At 45.7% G+C, this 21,375-nt stretch overlaps 1 protein-coding gene across 1 annotated transcript; it reads left to right on the forward strand.

Annotated features, from left to right (window-relative positions):
* Nucleotides 1-66: 66 nt before the first annotated feature.
* On the forward strand, nt 67-21,104 carry SF3A1 (splicing factor 3a subunit 1). The gene is made up of 16 exons (XM_075719095.1): nt 67-132; nt 2,232-2,344; nt 11,038-11,242; nt 12,094-12,351; nt 12,808-12,882; nt 13,626-13,776; nt 14,256-14,449; nt 15,063-15,180; nt 15,290-15,475; nt 15,844-15,965; nt 16,151-16,393; nt 17,089-17,299; nt 18,100-18,254; nt 19,101-19,202; nt 19,423-19,494; nt 20,375-21,104. Exons 1-16 carry the CDS (start codon nt 67-69, stop codon nt 20,474-20,476), a joined length of 2,373 nt encoding a protein of 790 aa, XP_075575210.1. The 3' UTR covers nt 20,477-21,104.
* The last annotated feature ends 271 nt before the right edge of the window (nt 21,105-21,375 follow it).

Here is a 21,375-nt window from a genome sequence, read left to right on the forward strand (position 1 = left end):
GTCGTTCGTCTCGGCTTGGGAGCGGCTCCGGCGGGGAAGTGCTCCCCGCCGCTCCGAGACAGCACCATGCCGGCCGGACCCGTGCAAGCCATGCCTCCGGCGCAGCCAGCGCCCCCGGCGGAGAGCAAACCGGTGCGGGCCGCGCGGGCGGGGCGGGAGGCCGGGCTGAGGCGGGGGGTAGTGGGGCTCACTGGGGTTATTTTGGTCTTTGGCTTCTTACACTGCCCCGCTTGTCGTGGTTTTTGGGTTTTTTGGTTTTTTGGGTTTTTTTTGTTGTTTTTTTTTTTTTTTCTGGGGGGGCGGGCTGCATTTCCTTGCGGCTGTTTGCTGCTGGCTCCCGTAGGCATCGCCCGCAGCTCCCCGTTCACCCGCAGTTAGCCTGCTGGGGTGGCGGGCGGGTGCTACACTTCGGCATAAGGCTGAGTCCTTTTTTGGAAGCGGCACACGGTTGCAATTGTGATGGACGCGAGGGTTTGCTGTAAGCTATGGAAACAGCCCTGCCACCAGCAAGAATGTGTGAAAGGATTAAACACACCTGTCTTAGTGTGCTTGAGAGAGCAGTCCCGTGTTTTGCAGTACCTTCTCCTGTTCTCTTCTGTCTCGGCCATATTTACCTCTGCTGGAGCCTCTTCCCGGCCTTCCCTAAATGGGAAGCAGCCATTCCTTCCCCAACGGATCCAGCATTTTCACATACTAGCATCAGCACTTGTGCAGCTGTACAGCAAGCCAATGTGGGGAGCTGATCTGACTGAAAATCTTGGGTGATTTGGTGTAGCTAACACAATTAGGAGGAAAATCGTGGTTCCCAACAAACACAGTCTTTCATGTGTTTATGTTAGCAAGGCAACTCAGCGTCACAGTTAAATAAAAACATCTGTCAAGTGTGGTGTTGCTTTGTCCTTCAGTTCGTCAAGATGATGATGTTCAGAGGTAGTAGGAATGAAAAATATACATGTTTATGGTGCCTTTTTCTTAACACACTTTATTAAGGATTTTATAACACTTTAATAAAGCCAAGCCTTTATTAAGGAATTTGGCTTGAGAGAGTTTTCTGCTTTGGAGTCCCCATAGATTATGCAGAGCCAGTAGCTTTACTGGTATTTTAAAATTTCCCTGACTGTCTCTGTTAAGATGATAAACATTTCCCACACACCTGTTCTCTTCTGTAACAGCTTTTCATGTGAATGTTGCTTGGCGAGAAAAGAGGAGAGATATCTTCAGTATCCTGCAAAGAGCAGCTTCTGGTCTTACAGGAAGATAAAGCTGTCCTCAGGGAGGGTTCTGGGATTTTAGTTCGGATCCTCCTAATAATATCAGTGAGAAAAATGCCCTGCAGAGCTTTTCTCTACGAAACAGCTTTTGATGCAACCACAATAGGATCAAAAGCTATTTTTTATTTAATGTGGAGTTAATCATTCAGATTCTAGTTTCTTGCAGTCCCACAGGCCTCTAGTAGCGTTCATAACATCCAAGCCTATTTAGCAATGCTGAGTTATTCCTAGATGTGGTGTTATAGGCATTTCCCTACGCTGCCTCTTGTCTCAGCATTTATAAACCTACTTGGGGTCAAGGCTGAGATGGTAAAAATGCCAGGAGGACTTGTTTTGGTTCCCATGGAGTGGCCTTCGTCGCCTTGCTGTCCCAGCCCTGCAGTGGGTGCCCTTGCCAAGCAGACAAATATTGTCTCCTACCCTGAGAAGCCAAGCAATTAGTTTTTGGGACTGGTGATTCAGATTGATAAACAAGATCTTTGTGTCAGGAAATATTAAATGTTTTCAGGGCTGGGGAGGAGGATAGTGCTGTCCGCCGTTTGGGTTGCTGTTTGGAATACTTAATTCTTACATAGTCTTCGTTAAGCACGGGATTGCAGAACAATTTGCTAAGGTGTGTTACCATTGTTGTTCCCAATATATATGAGGAAGTTGAGAGAGAAGAATTTTCCAACTCAACCACCTGAAAATAAACTTAGTCTGTGTTTGCAGCCTACCGGGCTATTTTTTCACCCACTGATGCCGGTATATAGCATGTTACTGAATACTTTTTGAAGTTCCTTCTTTTGTTTTCAGCTCTGATTTAGGCTATTTGAATTCAGTATCTTGACTGATTGCAAACACCACAATGAAAGATGTCTTCCTGTGCCACCACCTCTTCACCTTTTGAACAGTTGGTATAGTTGTGAGGCAGCAGTACAGAACACTGTATATATATGTATATATACATTTTTATTACAGCCAGAAGAGGAGCCAAAAGAGGAAGCGGCACCAGCCAAGCCTGTGGTAGGAATTATTTACCCTCCTCCGGAGGTCAGGAATATCGTGGACAAGACTGCCAGCTTTGTAGCCAGGTAAACGGCACTGGTGTTGTCTCGTGTTTCCTGGGATTTTCATGCTTTTCCTCTTCCAGTGCTCATGTCTGCGCAGCTCCAGAAGCAGAGGCAGGTCACAGTCTTATGAATAAAGGATTTTACGGATTGAGTCTATACCAGTGAGACTGTGGAAAAGAAACAATAATATTCTGTTTGAGAGGTGCAAGGCACGCTTTGCTAGAAAAGTTATGGTAGTAAATAAAACTAAGTTCTTGGAAAAAATCTATAATACATGCTGCAATAACCAGGTAACAGTTCCTGCTCCAAATGATCTGAAGGGGAAACAAAATTCCAGGTAGAAAGGGAGCCTCATTACAGGTGCTCCACTGAGTGATGAAGCTAAGAGGAGTCATGACTGTATTTTACAGCGTGTAGGCAGATTGTAGGTGATGAACTTTCCAGTGCTAGGGTACTCACTTGCTTGTTGAGCCGTGAGGTTAGGTCCCATCCCTGTTTGTGTACAACTTGGTAAACTGTGCCAGTGGCTGGGATGCGTGCTCACCCAAGCCCCAGTCATCTCTCTCCCTTGATCGCCATAGGGAGAGAAGCGTGGACCTCCAGAGAGCAGCCTGATCCTCCCCTAGGATAGATGAACTGCCTGTGATGTGTAAGGGATTTTTCCCATGTTGACTGTAGCAGATTAATTAGCATGAGTATAGATGTCAAATTTAGGGGAGGAGTCTAAAAGTTGAATAAATTTTATTCATTTGGGCTTCTTCCATTTGTCTAATGTCATCGTTCTACAAGTGCAAGCTGTTAGTGCTAGCTAGGCCATTTTCCTCTTGTTTTTTAATGCTTAAGTATTTCTGACTGTCTTATCTCTACATGAGGTCTCAGGGGACCGGATCTTTGTCTTCCTGGCAGCATACGAGTAGCACAGGAGGTAAATGCCCCTCAGCTGGCTGTGCGAATTCTTAAGCTTCATGGCATCCAGACAGGCTGAATGCTGTGTGCTTTCACCTCACTAAAACAGAATGGTTGTTGCTGTGAGTTTAAGACAATTACTAGATGCTGGTCTAGTCAAAGACACTTCTTGCATAGCTGATTTCTAAATTGCTGCCAAGGAGCGTTGGCTTCCTTTGAGGATAAGGAAGGGGCTGTGTTTATCCTTTGGTATTGTAGAGACCTCCTTTTTTGCAAGAGGCAGAGTGTCTAAACAAGACTTGGAGGTACCCAGAGAATATGAAGAGAAACATGCCACAGCAGCTGTTAACTTTCTCAGACTACTCTGAAATAAATGGTTGTGCACTTTGCATGGGAGGAATGGATGTTACCTGAACTAAAACTTAGGGCTGTCCTAAGTGCAACACTCCAGTGTGGTCAATCTCTGCACAGGTTGATTGTTACCTACTTTTTTCCTTATATGAATGTCGTGGTTTAGCCCCAGCCAGCAACTAAGCACCACGCAGCCGCTCGCTCACTCCCCCTACCCCGATGGGATGGGGGAGAGAATTGGAGGAGTAAGAGTGAGAAACACTCCTGGGCTGAGATAAGAACAGTTTAATAATTGAAATAAAGTAAAATAGTAATGCTAATAGTAACAGTATAATAATGATAATAATAATAATGATACACGAAGCAAGTGATGCACAATGCAATTGCTCACCACCCGCCGACCGATACCCAGACAGTTCCCGAGCAGCGATCGCTGCTCCCCGGCCAACCCCCCCCAGTTTATATACTGAGCATGACGTCATATGGTATGGAATAGCCCTTTGGTCAGTTTGGATCAACTATTCTGGCTGTGCCCCCTCCCAGTTTCTTGTGCGCCTGGCAGAGCATGGGAAGCTGAAAAAGTCCTTGACTAGCATAAGCAGTACTCAGCAACAACTACAAACATCAGCCTGTTATCAACATTCTTCTCCTACTAAATCCAAAACACAGCACTATGCCTGCTGTTAGGAAGAAAATTAACTCTATCCCAGCCGAAACCAGGACAGTATCCACCCCTTATTCTATACCATCTACGTCATGCACAGGCCCTCCCCTTTCCAATGTGTTCCAATTAATCACCACCCCTTTCCCTATCTTGATATACACACAGATATCATTCCCTTCGTCTATGGCCCATCCCTCTAAAATGTCCATTGAGTTCATTTAGCCCATGACTTTGGGTTCCATCTGTCATCACAGTCTTTCAGAGCAGGACAGGTGGTGTGCAGTGTTGGACTGTTGCATGCTGAAGTCAGTTCTCATTCCAACATGGTTTCATCAAAGTTCATTTTCCTTAGGCTGGGCAATTCTTACTGCAATACCATTGATGCGGCATATAGCAATCATAATATATAGTATTATATACTTAATATTAACCTACTATATTATTATATTAACATGCAGTTAAGAGATAACATATAGTTAAGAGATAACATACAGTATTATAAAGCAATTAATATTATACAATTCAGTTCATTGGCTATTTTCACCCAAAATCAGATTCCCTTGAGGTACACATTGGGCTTCCCCATCCTTTCGCATCACCCACCAAGTGCACCCAGGTCCTTGAGCAAAAGCAATCCCACGAATGGGTTTGCCTTTGCCAGAGGGGGAAGTAACCCAGACTGTCTTCCCCAGCATATTTTTCATGTGCACTACAGGAACTTTATCTCCTTCTACAGTACGTAAAAGTTTTGATTGGGCAGGGCCAGCTCGATTGGCAGATCCCCTGGTGTTGACTAACCAGGTGGCTTTTGCTAAATGCGTATCCCAATGTTTAAACGTCCCACCACCCATTGCTCTCAGGGTAGTCTTTAACAATCCATTGTATCGCTCAATTTTCCCGGAGGCTGGTGCATGGTAAGGGATGTGATATACCCACTCAATGCCGTGCTCTTTGGCCCAGGTGTCTATGAGGTTGTTTCGGAAATGAGTCCCGTTGTCTGACTCAATTCTTTCTGGGGTGCCATGTCGCCACAGGACTTGCTTTTCAAGGCCCAGGATGGTGTTCCGGGCGGTGGCATGGGGCACGGGATATGTTTCCAGCCATCCAGTGGTTGCTTCCACCATGGTGAGCACATAGCGCTTGCCCTGGCGGGTCTGTGGGAGCGTGATGTAATCAATCTGCCAGGCCTCCCCATATTTATATTTTAGCCATCGTTCACTATACCCAAGGGGCTTGAACTGCTTGGCTTGCTTGATTGCAGCGCATGTTTCACACTCATGAATAACCTGTGCAATACTGTCCATAGTTAAGTCCACCCCTCGATCACGAGCCCATTTATACGTTGCATCCCTTCCTTGATGGCCTGAGGCATCATGGGCCCACCGAACTATAAATAATTCACCCTTATGTTGCCAGTCCAAATCCACCTGAGCCACTTCAATCTTAGCAGCCTGATCTACTTGCTGGTTGTTTTGATGTTCTTCAGTGGCCCGACTCTTAGGTACATGAGCATCTACATGACGAACTTTTACAACCAGGTTCTCTACCCGGGCAGCAATATCTTGCCACAATGCGGCAGCCCAGATTGGTTTGCCTCTGCGCTGCCAGTTGCTCTGCTTCCATTGCTGCAGCCACCCCCACAGGGCATTTGCCACCATCCATGAGTCAGTATAGAGATAAAGGACTGGCCACTTTTCTCTTTCAGCAATATCTAAAGCCAGCTGGATGGCTTTCACCTCTGCAAACTGACTCGACTCCCCTTCTCCTTCAGCAGTTTCTGCGACTTGTCGTATAGGACTCCATACAGCAGCTTTCCACCTCCGATGCTTTCCCACGAGACGACAGGACCCATCAGTGAACAGGGCATATTGCTTTTCATTTTCTGGCAATTTATTATACAGTGGGGCCTCTTCAGCACGTGTCACCTCCTCCTCTGGTGATATTCTAATGTTTTTTCCTTCTGGCCAGTCCATGATCACTTCCAGGATTCCTGGGCGACTGGGGTTTCCTATTCGAGCCCGTTGTGTGATCAATGCAACCCACTTACTCCATGTAGCATCAGTTGCATGATGTGTAGAGGGGACCCTCCCTTTGAACATCCAGCTCAACACCGGCAGTCGGGGTGCCAGCAGGAGCTGTGCTTCAGTACCAACCACTTCTGAAGCAGCTCGAACCCCTTCATATGCTGCCAGTATCTCTTTCTCAGTTGGAGTGTAGCGGGCTTCGGATCCTCTGTATCCCCGACTCCAAAACCCTAGGGGTCGACCTCGAGTCTCCCCTGGTGCTTTCTGCCAGAGGCTCCAGGTAGGGCCATTCTCCCCGGCTGCGGTGTAGAGCACATTTTTAATATCCTGCCCTGCCCGGACTGGCCCAAGGGCTACTGCATGAACTATCTCACGTTTAATTTGTTCAAAGGCTTGTTGTTGCTCAGGGCCCCATTTGAATTCGTTCTTCTTCCGGGTCACTTGATAGAGAGGGCTTACGATCTGGCTGTAATTTGGAATATGCATTCTCCAAAACCCCACAACGCCTAAGAAAGCTTGTGTTTCCTTTTTGCTAGTTGGTGGGGACATAGCTGTTATTTTGTTGATCACATCCATTGGGATCTGACGACGTCCATCTTGCCATTTTATTCCTAAAAACTGGATCTCCTGTGCAGGCCCCTTGACCTTACTCTGTTTTATGGCAAAACCAGCCTTCAGAAGGATTTGGACTATTTTCTTTCCCTTCTCAAAAACTTCTTCTGCTGTATTGCCCCACACAATGATGTCATCAATGTACTGCAGATGTTCTGGAGCTTCACCCTGTTCCAGTGCTGTCTGGATCAGTCCATGGCAAATGGTGGGGCTGTGCTTCCACCCCTGGGGCAGTCGGTTCCAGGTGTACTGAACACCCCTCCAGGTAAAAGCAAACTGGGGTCTGCACTCTGCTGCCAAAGGGATGGAGAAAAATGCATTAGCAATATCAATTGTGGCATACCACTTAGCTGCCTTTGACTCCAGTTCATATTGAAGTTCTAGCATGTCTGGCACGGCAGCACTCAGCGGCGGTGTAACTTCGTTCAGGCCACGATAGTCCACTGTTAGTCTCCACTCCCCATTAGACTTTCGCACTGGCCATATGGGACTGTTAAAGGGTGAGCGAGTCTTGCTGATCACTCCCTGGCTCTCCAGTCGACGAATCAGGTTATGGATGGGAATCAGGGAGTCTCGGTTGGTGCGATATTGCCGCCTGTGCACAGTTGTGGTAGCAATCGGCACCTGTTGTTCCTCAACCTTCAGCAACCCTACAATTGAAGGGTCCTCTGAGAGACCGGGCAAGGTGGACAACTGTTTAATTTCCTCTGTCTCCAAAGCAGCTATACCAAAAGCCCACCGGTACCCTTTTGGGTCCTTGAAATACCCTCTCCTGAGGTAGTCTATGCCAAGGATGCACGGAGCATCTGGGCCAGTCACAATGGGGTGCTTTTGCCACTCATTCCCAGTTAGGCTCACTTCAGCTTCCAGTACAGTGAGCTGTTGGGATCCCCCTGTCACTCCAGAAATACAAATGGGTTCTGCCCCTCTATAGTTTGATGGCATTAGCGTGCACTGTGCACCAGTGTCCACTAGAGCCTTATACTCCTGTGGGTCTGACGTTCCAGGCCATCGAATCCACACAGTCCAGTAAACCCGGTTGTCCCTTTCCTCCACCTGGCTGGAGGCAGGGCCCCTCTAACACTGGTCACAGTATTCGCTGTTCACTTCCTGTAAATGTGAATCAAAAGTTCCCTGATCAAGGTCGGAAGTAAAATTAGCCCTCTTACTCTGTCTCGGGAACTGCTCACTGGAAACTGGAGCTGCAATTTTCCTGGGAGAACCGCCTTTTCTAATAGTTTTTCCTTGCAATTCACGCACCCGTGCCTCTAAGGTTGAGGTGGGTTTTCCATCCCACTTTCTCATGTCCTCTCCATAATCACGCAGGTAAAACCACAGGGTGCCCCGTGGTGTGTATCCTCTATATCCTCTCTCTTGAGCATAGGGACGTTGACTCCTAATGGCTGAGACACTGGTCCGTGCAGGTGGGGAGTAGGACAGATCCTCTCTGAGTTGTTGGAACTCTTGGCATATTTTTTCAGACAGTTTTTCCACAGCCGAGACACAGGCCCGTAGGGAGGAAGAGAGCTTTTCTTCGTAGTCCCGGAGTTGTCTAGCCACTTCATCCACCGTTGGTGCCTCGTCGTCTTTCCAGGCTAGTATTGCCAACGAGTTGGAATACGATGCTGGTGCGCTCCGTACCACCTTCCGCCACATGGATTGTGTGCACCTGACTTCATCTGGGTCTTTGGTTAACCGCTCATCATTCAGGTCACTGTAAATCACCTCCAGCACGCCTAATTCCCTCAGGTACTGGATACCTTTCTCTACGGTGGTCCATTTGCTTGGGCGGTATAAAACATCCTCCTTGAAGGGATACCTTTCCTTCACGCTTGACAGAAGTCGCCTCCAGAGGCTGAGCGGTTTTGCCCCTTTTCCAATTGCTTTGTCAATGCCCCCTTCCCTGGAAAGGGATCCCAGCTGCTTGGCTTCCCTACCCTCTAAATCCAGGCTACTGGCCCCGTTATCCCAGCATCGGAGCAGCCAGGTGATGATGTGCTCGCCTGGATGACGACCAAAATCTTTTCGCATATCTCGCAGCTCACTCAGGGATAGGGATCGGGTGGTCACCATCTCATTTATGGGTTCTTCCTCCTCTGGTTCTCGTGATGGCCCTGGTTCATCTTCATCCCTTACTAAACGAACTGATTTCCTCGTGTATTTTTTCTTCTGTATAGGGGCAACTGATACCGGCGCAGGTTGGTTCTCTGGTTTAGCCACAGTGTCTGTCACTGGGGTTTGAGTAGCCGCAGTGCTCATGGCTGTGGCTGGAGTAGCCACAGTGCCTGGGGCAGGGGTTTGAGTAGCTGCAAGGCCTGTAGTGGGGGTTGGAGTAGCCGCAGGGCCTGTAGTGGGGGTTTGAGTAGCCACAGTGCTTGTTGTTTTGTTATCAGGTCCAGAGACCTTCTCTTTCTTTTGAGGGTACTGATTAGCGTTGACCACGGCTCGATAGGCATGGGCCAGTCCCCAGCATGTTGCAATGATTTGTGTCTCTCTGGAGCTACCAGGGTGACAACATACTTCTTCCAAATACTTTACTAATTCTTCAGGATTCTGCACTTGTTCAGGGGTGAAGTTCCAAAACACTGGAGGTCCCCACTGCCCTAGGTACTTGCGCATACGATCCCACACACCCTGCCACTCATAACTATCCAGCCTTGGGGTAGATCTCTGGATGGTATTTTTAAACTGCTTACTGACCTTTATCAAAATGGAAACAACATTCCCAAGAATTATCAATAGAAGTATCTTAACTGCCCAGGGGTGTTCAAGATACAGGAAAGTTGTTGTAATGAAGGAGGAAACATCATAGAAGAAAGCAGCAAAGGTGCCATTCTGTATTTCCTCCACAACAAGCCTCTCAGAGTAAGAAGTATAATTGCTAACTCTCTCTATGAGGTAGTACCCGAAGTACAGTAGTGACTTCTGTATGAAACCCAAATACCAAAGAATGCTCAAGGTCAGGGTTTTGATAAGGAGCCTCCCAAGCAAAAGATCATGAATCACTGCAGAGCATAGCACACTACACAAACTGACAGCAAGCTTTAACGCGTGCTGCAAAAAAAGAACATGGTGCAGATCAGAAGAACTAATATCGTGATCGGCAACTGTTAACAGACTCCTTAATACACTCTGATTAATCTGTTGTTATCTCAAGCCCCACGTTGGGCGCCAAAAAGGACTGTCGTGGTTTAGCCCCAGCCAGCAACTAAGCACCACGCAGCCGCTCGCTCACTCCCCCTACCCCGATGGGATGGGGGAGAGAATTGGAGGAGTAAGAGTGAGAAACACTCCTGGGCTGAGATAAGAACAGTTTAATAATTGAAATAAAGTAAAATAGTAATGCTAATAGTAACAGTATAATAATGATAATAATAATAATGATACACGAAGCAAGTGATGCACAATGCAATTGCTCACCACCCGCCGACCGATACCCAGACAGTTCCCGAGCAGCGATCGCTGCTCCCCGGCCAACCCCCCCCAGTTTATATACTGAGCATGACGTCATATGGTATGGAATAGCCCTTTGGTCAGTTTGGATCAACTATTCTGGCTGTGCCCCCTCCCAGTTTCTTGTGCGCCTGGCAGAGCATGGGAAGCTGAAAAAGTCCTTGACTAGCATAAGCAGTACTCAGCAACAACTACAAACATCAGCCTGTTATCAACATTCTTCTCCTACTAAATCCAAAACACAGCACTATGCCTGCTGTTAGGAAGAAAATTAACTCTATCCCAGCCGAAACCAGGACAATGAACTTTCTGGAAATAAAACTAGTCTTAAAAGCCTGTTAATATAGCAAATGAAATTGGTCTAGTAAGTAACTTGTAAACTTCATCCAGTAAACTGTCAATCCCGTAAATGGCCTTTTGTTTAGATGTAGCCAAATGAGATTGGAACACTTGAGTTTTTAACTGTCATGAGAAATAGTCACTGTGAAGCGTTATAGACTAAATTAGGACAAATGCTTTTAAATTCTGTGTGTATAGCTGGCTGCTACATTGGGTATGAGTTACTTAGAGATAAACTTCTTCCATGTAGGAGAGAAAATTCTGAGGGGCTGTTGCATGAACACATCTTACTATGAAAGAAAGAGACATTTACGCTTGAGTTGATGCCCATTCATTTAAACAATTTATCTTCCCCCCCCCACCAGAAATGGTCCAGAATTTGAAGCTCGAATTCGTCAGAATGAAATAAATAACCCTAAGTTCAATTTCTTGAATCCCAACGATCCTTACCATGCATACTACCGGCACAAAGTCAGCGAGTTCAAAGAAGGTAAAGCACAGGAGCCATCGGCTGCTATTCCCAAGGTCATGCAACAGCAGCAAAGTGCTCAGCAGCAGCTTCCACAGAAGGTAAGTATTCCTTTTCACTTTGGTCAAGAACTTGCCTTCTAACTGGTTGTGTCACAGCCTGATGTTAAGCAGGAGGTCTGAAAGACAAGGCAAATTAAGGAGTTATTTATACATTTGCAAAAAAAGACAGCACTGAGAGGCTTGGAGTTTAGTGTCTGGGACTTTATTTTGATGCAGGTGTGCATCCTCCAGTTGCTGATGACTCAGCCAGTGTGTGTGAAAGAGCCAATATATTGTTCTACTTGGTCCATTTTAATTATGTTTAATTGTGTATTGACTGATACAATACTTACACTGGTGATCGCTCGGACTGTATGAGTTTAGGGCTCCTGCCATACGCAAATCTCTAGAATCCTTTGGAGTTCAGTTTGGGCTTGTTGCGTGCACTGTTTTGTAGAAATATTTGCTTTTTTTTCCTGCCAGAAGGATCAACTTCCCCTTAAAATGTGGAGTGCAAAATGTTGCTGTTCTTATTTAGTTATGCCCTTGTACATACTGGATGGAAAAAGGGCACTGACTGAATCTGAGTCTTTTACGTGCTTTGCATGGCCAACAGTCACACTGTGTGGTATTGACCTTCCTGGAGGATTATAGGGAAGTCCTGAGAGTTTCCAGTTTTGTTAGCTGTTGGAGCAATGTTTTGTTTTGTTTTGTTATGTTTTTAATAGTAGGCTTAAATACAGATGTCCAGATATACCCTGTGGTACTAATTTTTCTCATCCTTGCAGCTGCCAGGACATGTAGACTGATGTTGCTCTCCCACAGCAGCTGAAGGAAAAATGGGTTCTCTCAAGTGTTTGGTAACCGTTTCTGGAGGGTAGTCACTGAGCTGTCTCTGTTCTGCTCTGCAGGTGCAGGCCCAGGTGATCCAGGAGACAGTTGTTCCGAAAGAGCCACCTCCGGAGTTTGAGTTCATTGCAGATCCTCCCTCAATCTCAGCCTTTGACTTGGATGTGGTGAAGCTAACAGCGCAGTTCGTGGCTCGGAATGGGCGGCAGTTCTTGACTCAGCTGATGCAGAAAGAGCAGAGGAACTACCAGTTTGATTTCCTTCGCCCCCAGCACAGTCTCTTTAACTACTTCACTAAGCTGGTTGAGCAGTACACAAAGGTAGTCTTGGCGGTTTACTTGTCAAGTTGATTCCTTCAACAGCAGTATTGATTTTTGAAGACTACTGAAGCCCTACAAAACAGCCAGACTAGAAATATGTGCAGGTCCAGGAATCCATCCTTTAAATCTTGCTCTTTAAGTACAGTGGATATCTTGTACATTGTTGGCAACATGCAGCGCCGAACACGGTGGGCTGTTACTTAAATGTACCAGACACTATCATAATATAAGCAAAAGTTGTGTTTTTTTAAATATGGAGGGTAGTTGGAAGGCCAAGAGTGAATATTTTTAAGTGCAAGTATGAGCAATAAGAAATAAGAGGGTTGCAACAGAATAAATGGAATGTAGCCGCAGGGGTCTGCTGATATTTTTATCAGTGTGGAAAGAGAATAATTGCTTTTAAGCAGGCTTTGGCAAAAATAATTGTCACCAACTGTCATGTAAAATATGTTTCAGATTTTGATCCCACCGAAAGGCTTACTCCTCAAACTCAAGAAAGAGGCTGAAAATCCCAAGGAAGTCCTAGATCAGGTATTACATGAAAAATTTGCAAAATTGCTGATGCATTTCAGTTATGTTTTGAATTTTCTCTCTTTGCATGTTTCTGACTTATTGACAGCAAATACAAATATACAGGGTGTAAAATGGATGTGTCCCCTGTAGTCAACTTTAATACAGGGTACTCAAGCTTGCCTTTAAACTACTAGCTAGGATTCATATTGGGGGTAGTTTACTTGTGGCGGAGTAGAGGAATAGATACGGCATGATACCATTTCCAAGCGGTTTACAAAGTAGAATGTTTCCCTGTCAGACAACTTCACTGTGTGAAGTTGTGCACTTCACTCAGTCACTTGTAGTCCTTCCAAGCTGTTCTTTATTACTTTGACTTCTGTCTTTGTCATGAAGACTGCTTTTGCTTTGGAAAGGTGGCATTACAGGGTTGTAATAAAGTGTCTGTGCATTGTTTGCTGGCAGTGGATCTTCAGTGATAGCCAAGTCATGTCATACCTGGATGGCTTTGTCTTGGCTCAAGAAGTCTGCAGTTCCAGCTTTAGAAAACCACTTTACAAAGCTGCTGCAGTACGTTACTCAGCAGGCAAACCTGTGGTTTCTAAATGAAATACAAATACTTCTTTGTTGTGCCAGGCCTCTGAAGTAGTGCTTGTGTAACTGCCCTGAAAGGGTTGGTGGCGTAAACTTCCAGATGCTGTAGAGGTGACTGTGATGTGTTTCTTGTCTGACATTTGGTGCATGCTTTATATCTGCTTGTGCAGGTGTATTACAGAGTGGAGTGGGCAAAGTTCCAGGAGCGAGAGAGAAAGAAGGAAGAGGAGGAGAAGGAAAAGGAGCGTGTTGCTTATGCCCAGATTGATTGGCATGACTTTGTGGTTGTGGAAACAGTTGACTTTCAGCCCAATGAGCAAGGTACTGAAGTTAAGCGTAAACTCTGTGAAACTCTGCTCCCTTTGAGTAGGGACTACGTCCTGAAATGCCGTTTTTAGACAGACATTGGGGTTTACAGCTGCATGTTCTTCAAAGATGAAGGGGAAAGCCTTCTAGTGACAGTGTGCAGGGATGGTTTTTTTCTGGAGTCAGTAATGTTCTCCTTGCACGAAGTCCAGGACTGCACTAGTGTCCACTTTTTCACTTCCACCAGGATAGCAGAACTTCTCTCGCTTTCTAGGGGTGCTTTCACCTATAAGTACCTTCATTTTCATGTGTCATGCTGATGTTGGTCTGTATAGACTCCATCCATTCCCTTCTGTATACCTTGGCTCCGAGGAGATTTTGATGCCACTGCTTTGTAAAGAAACTGCTTTTCATTCAAGAAACTGATATTTCTGTCTGTGCATTGAGCAATGAAATGAGATAGAGAAACAGAAGCTCTGTTTTCTGCATTGTAGGGAATTTCCCTCCTCCCACCACTCCAGAAGAGTTAGGAGCTCGAATCCTCATCCAGGAGCGTTATGAGAAGTTTGGGGAAAGTGAGGAGGTAGAGATGGAGGTGGAATCAGATGAGGAAGATGAAAAGCAAGAGAAAACAGATGAGCCCCCAGCCCAGCTGGATCAAGACACACAAGTGCAGGATATGGATGAGGTAACTAGCCAACAGAATTGGCATTACTTTTGTCCCATAAAGTTTGTGTAGTTTACGATGCCCTTCATTTTCACTGTAAGAAGTTCCTCAGTTTCTTGAGGAAATGAGATTTTCTTCTGAGGGAATTTCAAAACAACCTGTTTCTGCTGGAATATGGTATTTGTAATATTTTCCTTGACAATAACAATTTCCAAGAGAGAAATCCAGTAATTTTGTCACCTATTGGTGTGGATTTTATCAAGCCTTTTGGGCTTTCTTCTGCGCAGAGTCTAGAACACTGAAAGATGACTCATTTTAGACTCTTCCTATACCCACTGTATGTAAGCTGTTTTTCTGGTAACAAGGAACAAGAACATGGTTAACCATAAGACCCTCCTTGCTGTGTTGTGGTAATGTGGAAGCTGAGGAGTACTTGCTTCCTCTTCTGGGTCCACTGAATTTCTGAATCACTGTAGCACAGGCATCCAGAGGCAAAATAGCTCTGTTGCTTTGAAGCTGCATAATCAGTTCTTTGAGTGCTGCATAGGATTTTTATGCCTTTCTCAAATCTTGTTTGTTGATATTTGAATACAGGAACTTGCTTATGATTTTTTTTTTTTTTAACCTAAATAAGGGCTCAGATGATGAAGATGAAGGTCAGAAGGTTCCTCCTCCTCCAGAAACCCCAATGCCACCACCTCTTCCTCCCACGCCAGATCAGGTCATTGTGCGGAAAGATTATGATCCCAAAGGTAAATCAGGCTGGTGAAGAAAAGCTTTATTTCTTCCTGAATAATCAAAAGCATTTGTTTCTGGGCTGCATCCTCTGGTGTTTTTAACAATGTGGTTTTGTTTTTCTAGCCTCAAAACCATTACCACCTGCCCCAGCTCCAGATGAGTATCTTGTTTCCCCCATCACTGGAGAGAAAATTCCTGCCAGTAAAATGCAAGAACACATGCGAATTGGTCTCCTGGATCCTCGATGGTTGGAGCAGCGTGATCGATCCATCCGTGAAAAGCAGAGTGATGATGAGGTCTATGCCCCAGGTCAGCTTGAGCATCTGACACAGCTTGCAAAACTGAGTTCCTAGATGAGTTCTGTGAACTCTTAGCACACACCCTCACTCCCCCCAGGTCCCACGGGTAAAGACCATCTTAAATGTAGCTTTCTGTGTGATGTCATTATTGTGCTGATTATGTGGATACATTTGTCATTAGTACATAGACACCTTTCTATAAATTTAAAAGCAAAGAGCATTAACTGCTGCTGACCAGCCATCAGTTGCAGTCTCTTTCTAAAAAGAGCAGCACTCAGCCATTAGGTACCAAACAGCATAAAGATCATTAAAAGAGGCTTGATCATGTTTGACTTTGATTATATCACTTGAGATAAGAATTTCTCTTTTTGCCTGCAGGTTTGGATATTGAAAGCAGCTTGAAGCAACTGGCAGAGCGCCGTACTGATATCTTTGGTGTAGAAGAGACTGCCATTGGTAAAAAGATTGGTGAAGAAGAAATCCAGAAACCAGAGGAAAAGGTAGAGCGGAAACTGTTTTTTGTTTTGTTTTGTTTTTAACAGGTTCCTGTAGTGTTATGAACGCTCAGAGAGACAGGAGTCTTTTGAACTTGGTTCTTGCTGTAAAGCTTCTCCCTTGATTTATTTGCAGCTCACATTGCAGTCTGGACAGGCTGGGGTTTTTCTGATTTATTTTATCTTCTCAGGTGACCTGGGATGGTCACTCAGGCAGCATGGCCCGCACACAACAGGCTGCTCAGGCCAATATTACTCTCCAAGAGCAAATTGAAGCTATCCATAAGGCCAAGGGACTGGTGCCAGAAGATGACAGCAAGGAGAAGATCGGTCCCAGCAAACCCAATGAAATGCCCCAGCCACCCCCTCCTTCATCGGCATCAAATCCCCCAGCTAGTGCTCAGCCTATCACATCCGTGCCTCGTCCACCCACAGTAAGTGTTTGGGCTTCCAAAAGCAAATGGCTGTGGCCACAGTTAATTAGAAGGGAGTCCTGACAAAGGTCAAGGGTTATAACAGCAGGGCGCTGGCTAGAAGCAGATTTTGAGTGAAGTTCATGTTTCTGAATGACTGCTATCAGAGGAACCCTATTGAGCTTGCTGTTAAAAATGGAAAATAAGATTTAGGTGGAGCTTTTCGTCCTTAGAGGTACCAAAAAGACTTGATGAGCTGGGCAGAGGAAGAACCTGGGCAGTGTGATCTTGGAGGAAGGGAGCGTGGCTAACAAAGGAATGGGTGGGTGCCTTTTTTTAGGTGTAGAAAGGCGGGATGCAGAACAAAAGTAGCCACAGGTAAGAAACGTTCACAGGTGACTCACTACCCCAGTGTTCCTGCCCCAAGGCTTCTGCTATGTGACTCTGAATTACCTCCTTCTTAAGACTGCTGCGTGGTTCGCGGCCTGATACTCGAGTGGTGAGGGAAGGAGGAACTGTTCAATCTGTTAATGAGGCTTCTGTGCCCATTTACAGGCAGCTTGGGCTGGCCATACGGTGGGCTCGCTGAGGTTCCCAGCAAGTCTTTGGCCAGCAGAAATCCTCTGTGTGTTGCCCTGGTTATTTTAGTTGGGATTGTGAACAGCACTGAGCGTTTCTGCATGTACCTGCTAAGAACAATTATCCTCTCTCTCCAGATGCCCCCTCCTGTTCGTGCCGCTGTTGTTTCTGCGGTTCCAGTCATGCCTCGTCCCCCGATGACTTCTGTGGTCCGTTTGCCTCCAGGATCCGTCATAGCCACCCCCATGCCACCAATAATCCATACCCCACGCATCAATGTTGTCCCGATGCCACCCTCTGCTCCTCCCATCATGAGCCCCCGCCCGCCTCCCATGATAGTACCAACAGGTTGGTAACTTCAGCTTTTTCTGGTTAATTGTCGACTAATTCCTGTATAATGCGGGCTCGAGCTTTGATTTTTTTTTTTCCTTTTGTGCCTCTGATCATGGCATGTAATTGGGATTGCAGACCCTAAGTTCCGTCATTAAGAATTTTGGGGTGTTTGATATGACTTATCTAGCAGTACTGGTTTTGGGCCTAAGACTTTTTCTGCAGCGTGAAATAGAGAATTCTGTCTCACCCAGTTTATGTCTGTCCCTGGGAGCCTGCCCAGGTGAAGATTAAGAATCCACGCTGCTTTCCAAAAGGAAGCAGAGTAAAGAGGAACTGCCAGCACCTCACTCGGTGTTACGACTTGTTAACAAGTTGGTGCTGCAGGAGGAAAGTTGGTGCTGCAGGAGGAAAAGCTGTGTGTGGCCCCTTTCCTCATAGCAGCTTCATAGCATTAGGTGCTTTTAAGTTGAAAAGCACAATGTAAAAAACGATTCTTCCTTTTTTTTTTTTTTTTTTTTTTAAATCGAGGTGCTGGCACTGCTGCATGCTGAACTGAGAGCATTTTCTTTTTTGCAAGATCTGCAGGAAGTTCTTACGCTGCTTGTTGTCTTTTCCTGGCCTGTTTCCCAATAGAAGAGATCTCCTAACGTTTGAAGTTTGCATGTTACTTTGGTTGTGTTAACTTCCTCCATGTATTGTGGCATTTATTTTCAGCCTTTACTGGTCTGCTAAAAGAGTTCTTGTGTAAGGGAATGTCTGCTGGATAGTCAGTGGGTGACTGCAAGTTGTATTGTGTCCCCCCCATCCCATTTCAGCATTTGTTCCTGCGCCTCCTGTGGCTCCCGTTCCTTCCCCAGCACCGATGCCTCCTGTTCACCCGCCGCCACCGATGGAGGATGAGCCAGTCTCAAAGAAACTGAAGAGCGAAGATAGCCTGATTCCAGAGGAGGAGTTTCTGCGCAGAAACAAGGTACGGGTGTGGGCTGGCTGCTTGTTGAGAAGTGCTGGAGTCCTGACCCTGCTGGGCTGTTCAGCCTCCTCTGCCCAAAGGGGATGTAAAGCCAGCTCACTACACAGAGGGGAGCTGATGTGCAAAAGTACTTCGCAAGCGAATGACTTTCTGAGATGGCTCCTTCCTACTGTCATTCCTGAGCAAACTGAACTGCTTTGTATTTTACTGGAAAGAGCAATGCAGCGCTACACACAGATGCATAGTAAGATAGTACTCTTCTGTAATTAAGGGCAGTGAGAGGTAGGTGTATAGTAATATAAAGAAGAACTAAAGCTGCTAATAAGCTTTTAAGCAGAGGACTGCTAAGCTGGAGATGCAAGGAGATTTAATATATCGATGTCAGCATGATAGTATGGTAATGTGGTATATTCCGTAACAACATGAACTAAATGTTAGAGTGAATTCCTTCCTGAGGAGTGCCGTCATCGTGGGTTGAGTTTTAAGTCCTTTAAGAAGGCTATACCGTTTTCCTGGACATCTGCACAGAGAAGGTGTCTCCTGTTTAATGCTTCATACGTACAGTCTGTAATACTGTGAATGCGTGTGATGCTTGGTGAGTAGCATGCAAAAGGAGAGACTAGTGAGAGAAATTGAACTAAGTGTTTTATTTTGGTAGCAGTGATGTAACTTTCTTAGTGTTGAGGCAAATACATTTTTGTGTGTTCACTGAGAAGTCGAGATACGTGGCTAGTTTTGGAAATAAATAATTTGTCTGCTGCTGTGTGTCTATAAATAATTTGCCGCTCTTTTATCAGAGTCCTGAGCCTGCTTACCTGTGAGAGACGTTATCTTTGTTTCTTCTAGGGTCCAGTCACGGTCAAAGTCCAGGTGCCCAACATGCAGGACAAGACGGAATGGAAACTGAATGGCCAAGTGTTGGTGTTTACCCTGCCGCTCTCAGACCAGGCATGTAGCTTATTAACCTGGCTCTACCCCTTCTTGTTTTGTTACTGAGTTTCTTTGCTTTGAGAATAGCAGTTCACCTGCGTGGCAGGAGCTATAAACCTCTGGATGTTCCCCACGCTGCGGCCTCTTGCCCAGCGGGGTTGTGTGGCTGGGGGAGCAGTGCTGGCCATCTGTACAGTGGTGGGAAAAAAGCCTGAGCAAGCTCTTTGATTCTTCCTAGGTGTCTGTTATAAAGGTTAAGATCCACGAGGCCACAGGGATGCCAGCTGGGAAACAGAAGCTGCAGTATGAGGTGGGTATAAGCCCTTTAAATGCTGTATTTCAGTGCTTTCTCACACACAAACTGACTTTTTACAAGAAAAAGTTGTAATGTACCTACTGAGATATTGGGAAGAGTGGAGGGAATGTTTTTCCTGTCTGTACAGCACACTTGGTTACAGAACTGCACACTGTTACTGCAGGACAGGCCTTTAATAGGCTTTCTCTGAAATCAGCTTGTTAGTGTATTGGGGGTTTTTGACATTTATATGCAGCAGTCCTCTCCCACTGTTCTGTCGTGTGTACTCTGAAAGGTGGGTGAGAGTACCTTGAAACCCTGGCAGCTCTGAAAAGACTTTCTCCAAAACACGGAAGGGAAGAGATCTCTCTCTCTTCCTTTTGAGACTGGAGCTGTTAGGAAGGCACTGTTCCTTTTTAATAACTTGTTTCCAGTCATGCATATGCACAGGTGCAACCTGCTGCCTAAGCAGTGAACTTTGTGCACTTGCCTCCTCAGGAGCTCATCTGTGGGCAGATACTGTGTTAACCCTTAGCAAGAAAGGAAGCTTAACTGATTTTTTTTTTTTTTTTTCTAAGGGCGGGGGGAAGTAGAGCCTAAATAACTTCACTTGTTGTGGTGACTGTCTTTATATGTTTGTAGAGGTATATAGAGTATGTTGTCTATTTGTACTCTTGCATCATTCCCAGCATACTCACCTCCTCCAGTGCCCATATTCTGAGACACTGGGATCTCTCCAGGGTTTTTCAAAACCTGCAGCATTCTGTCATCACCCTGTTCCAAGAGTGGGGCCAGGAGGGCTTCATCTGTATGGGGTTTTGTGGGAAGAGGGACCATTAAGGATTCTGCTGTGACTGGTTTTTTTTGTTTGTTCCCCACCCCCTTCTCCCCTCAGGGCATCTTCATCAAGGATTCGAACTCCCTGGCATATTACAACATGACAAGTGGCTCTCTGATTCACCTGGCACTCAAAGAAAGAGGAGGCAGAAAGAAATAGGAGCCGTGGTGGCCAGAGACATAACACGGCTTCGTTGCCACTTGTGTAACCCCCAACCCTTCAAATTCTCCAGCATTTTAGGGGCTACTGTGACTGCCTGCCAGCTCTAGTTTGAAAAGAGAGACTATGAACCCCATGTTTGGGTGGCTGATGGGAGAGAGGAAGCTGATGGAGCCCTGAAATGTGTAAATGTAGTGACCTAGTATGTAACTGCAGCAGTCTGTTAGTGATCGATGCTTTGCTCAAATGCTGGCTCTCTGTTGAATTCCCTCGTGCAGCAACGTTTGAGGTTGTGCCCAGCGTAGTCTAGCTTCATCTTTGAGGGATTTACGCTGACCAAGAACATCATCTGTCTGACTACAGTGCTTGCTGCTTCATTTAACCTTTTTGTAATTGGAAACTTCTTCCTTCTCAACATACTTACTAAGCCCCTTCTTTCTGTGTCTCCGATCTATCTGCAAGAGCCTCTCGCACTGACCCTGACTTGGAAATTTATCCTCCTTCAGCATGAGTGTACGCGTCTGTTCCCTGTGATAAAGGAGATCTGGGTCTGCGCACGCTAAACAGCTTTGTGCTGCTTCTGTACAGCCTGTGATTTGTTTTAATAAACATGCATCTCGGTGCAGGATTCTGTCTGTCACAGCTCTCATTCCGTGGGTGTTAGGTTTTTTAGATGGAGCTGTGCCTGGCTTCAGAGCAGTCGGGTGGGTTGTGGGGAAATACATTGGGGTTTTGTAATTAAGAAGTCTACTATAGGAAATCCTTTTATTTTTTAGGAAAGGCTGCGAGAAAAAGGTTTTGTTAAAATTTCCCTAGTGCTACACAGTTATTCCTGAACGTAAAGCATGTATATACAAATGCTTATGTCTGTGTATGGGGGCAGAAAGACTACTTTGAAC

Source organism: Pelecanus crispus, chromosome 11 (genome assembly GCF_030463565.1).
Source record: "Pelecanus crispus isolate bPelCri1 chromosome 11, bPelCri1.pri, whole genome shotgun sequence".
Lineage (NCBI taxonomy): Eukaryota > Metazoa > Chordata > Aves > Pelecaniformes > Pelecanidae > Pelecanus > Pelecanus crispus.

Coding starts and splice junctions, on each gene's coding strand:
- SF3A1 (XM_075719095.1), top strand. CDS start 67: ATGCCGGCCGGACCCGTGCAAGCCATGCCTCCGGCGCAGCCAGCGCCC. Junction 15,181..15,289: donor GAAAGATTATGATCCCAAAG/GTAAATCAGGCT, acceptor TTGTTTTTCTAG/CCTCAAAACCATTACCACCT. Junction 19,203..19,422: donor CCCTGCCGCTCTCAGACCAG/GCATGTAGCTTA, acceptor GATTCTTCCTAG/GTGTCTGTTATAAAGGTTAA.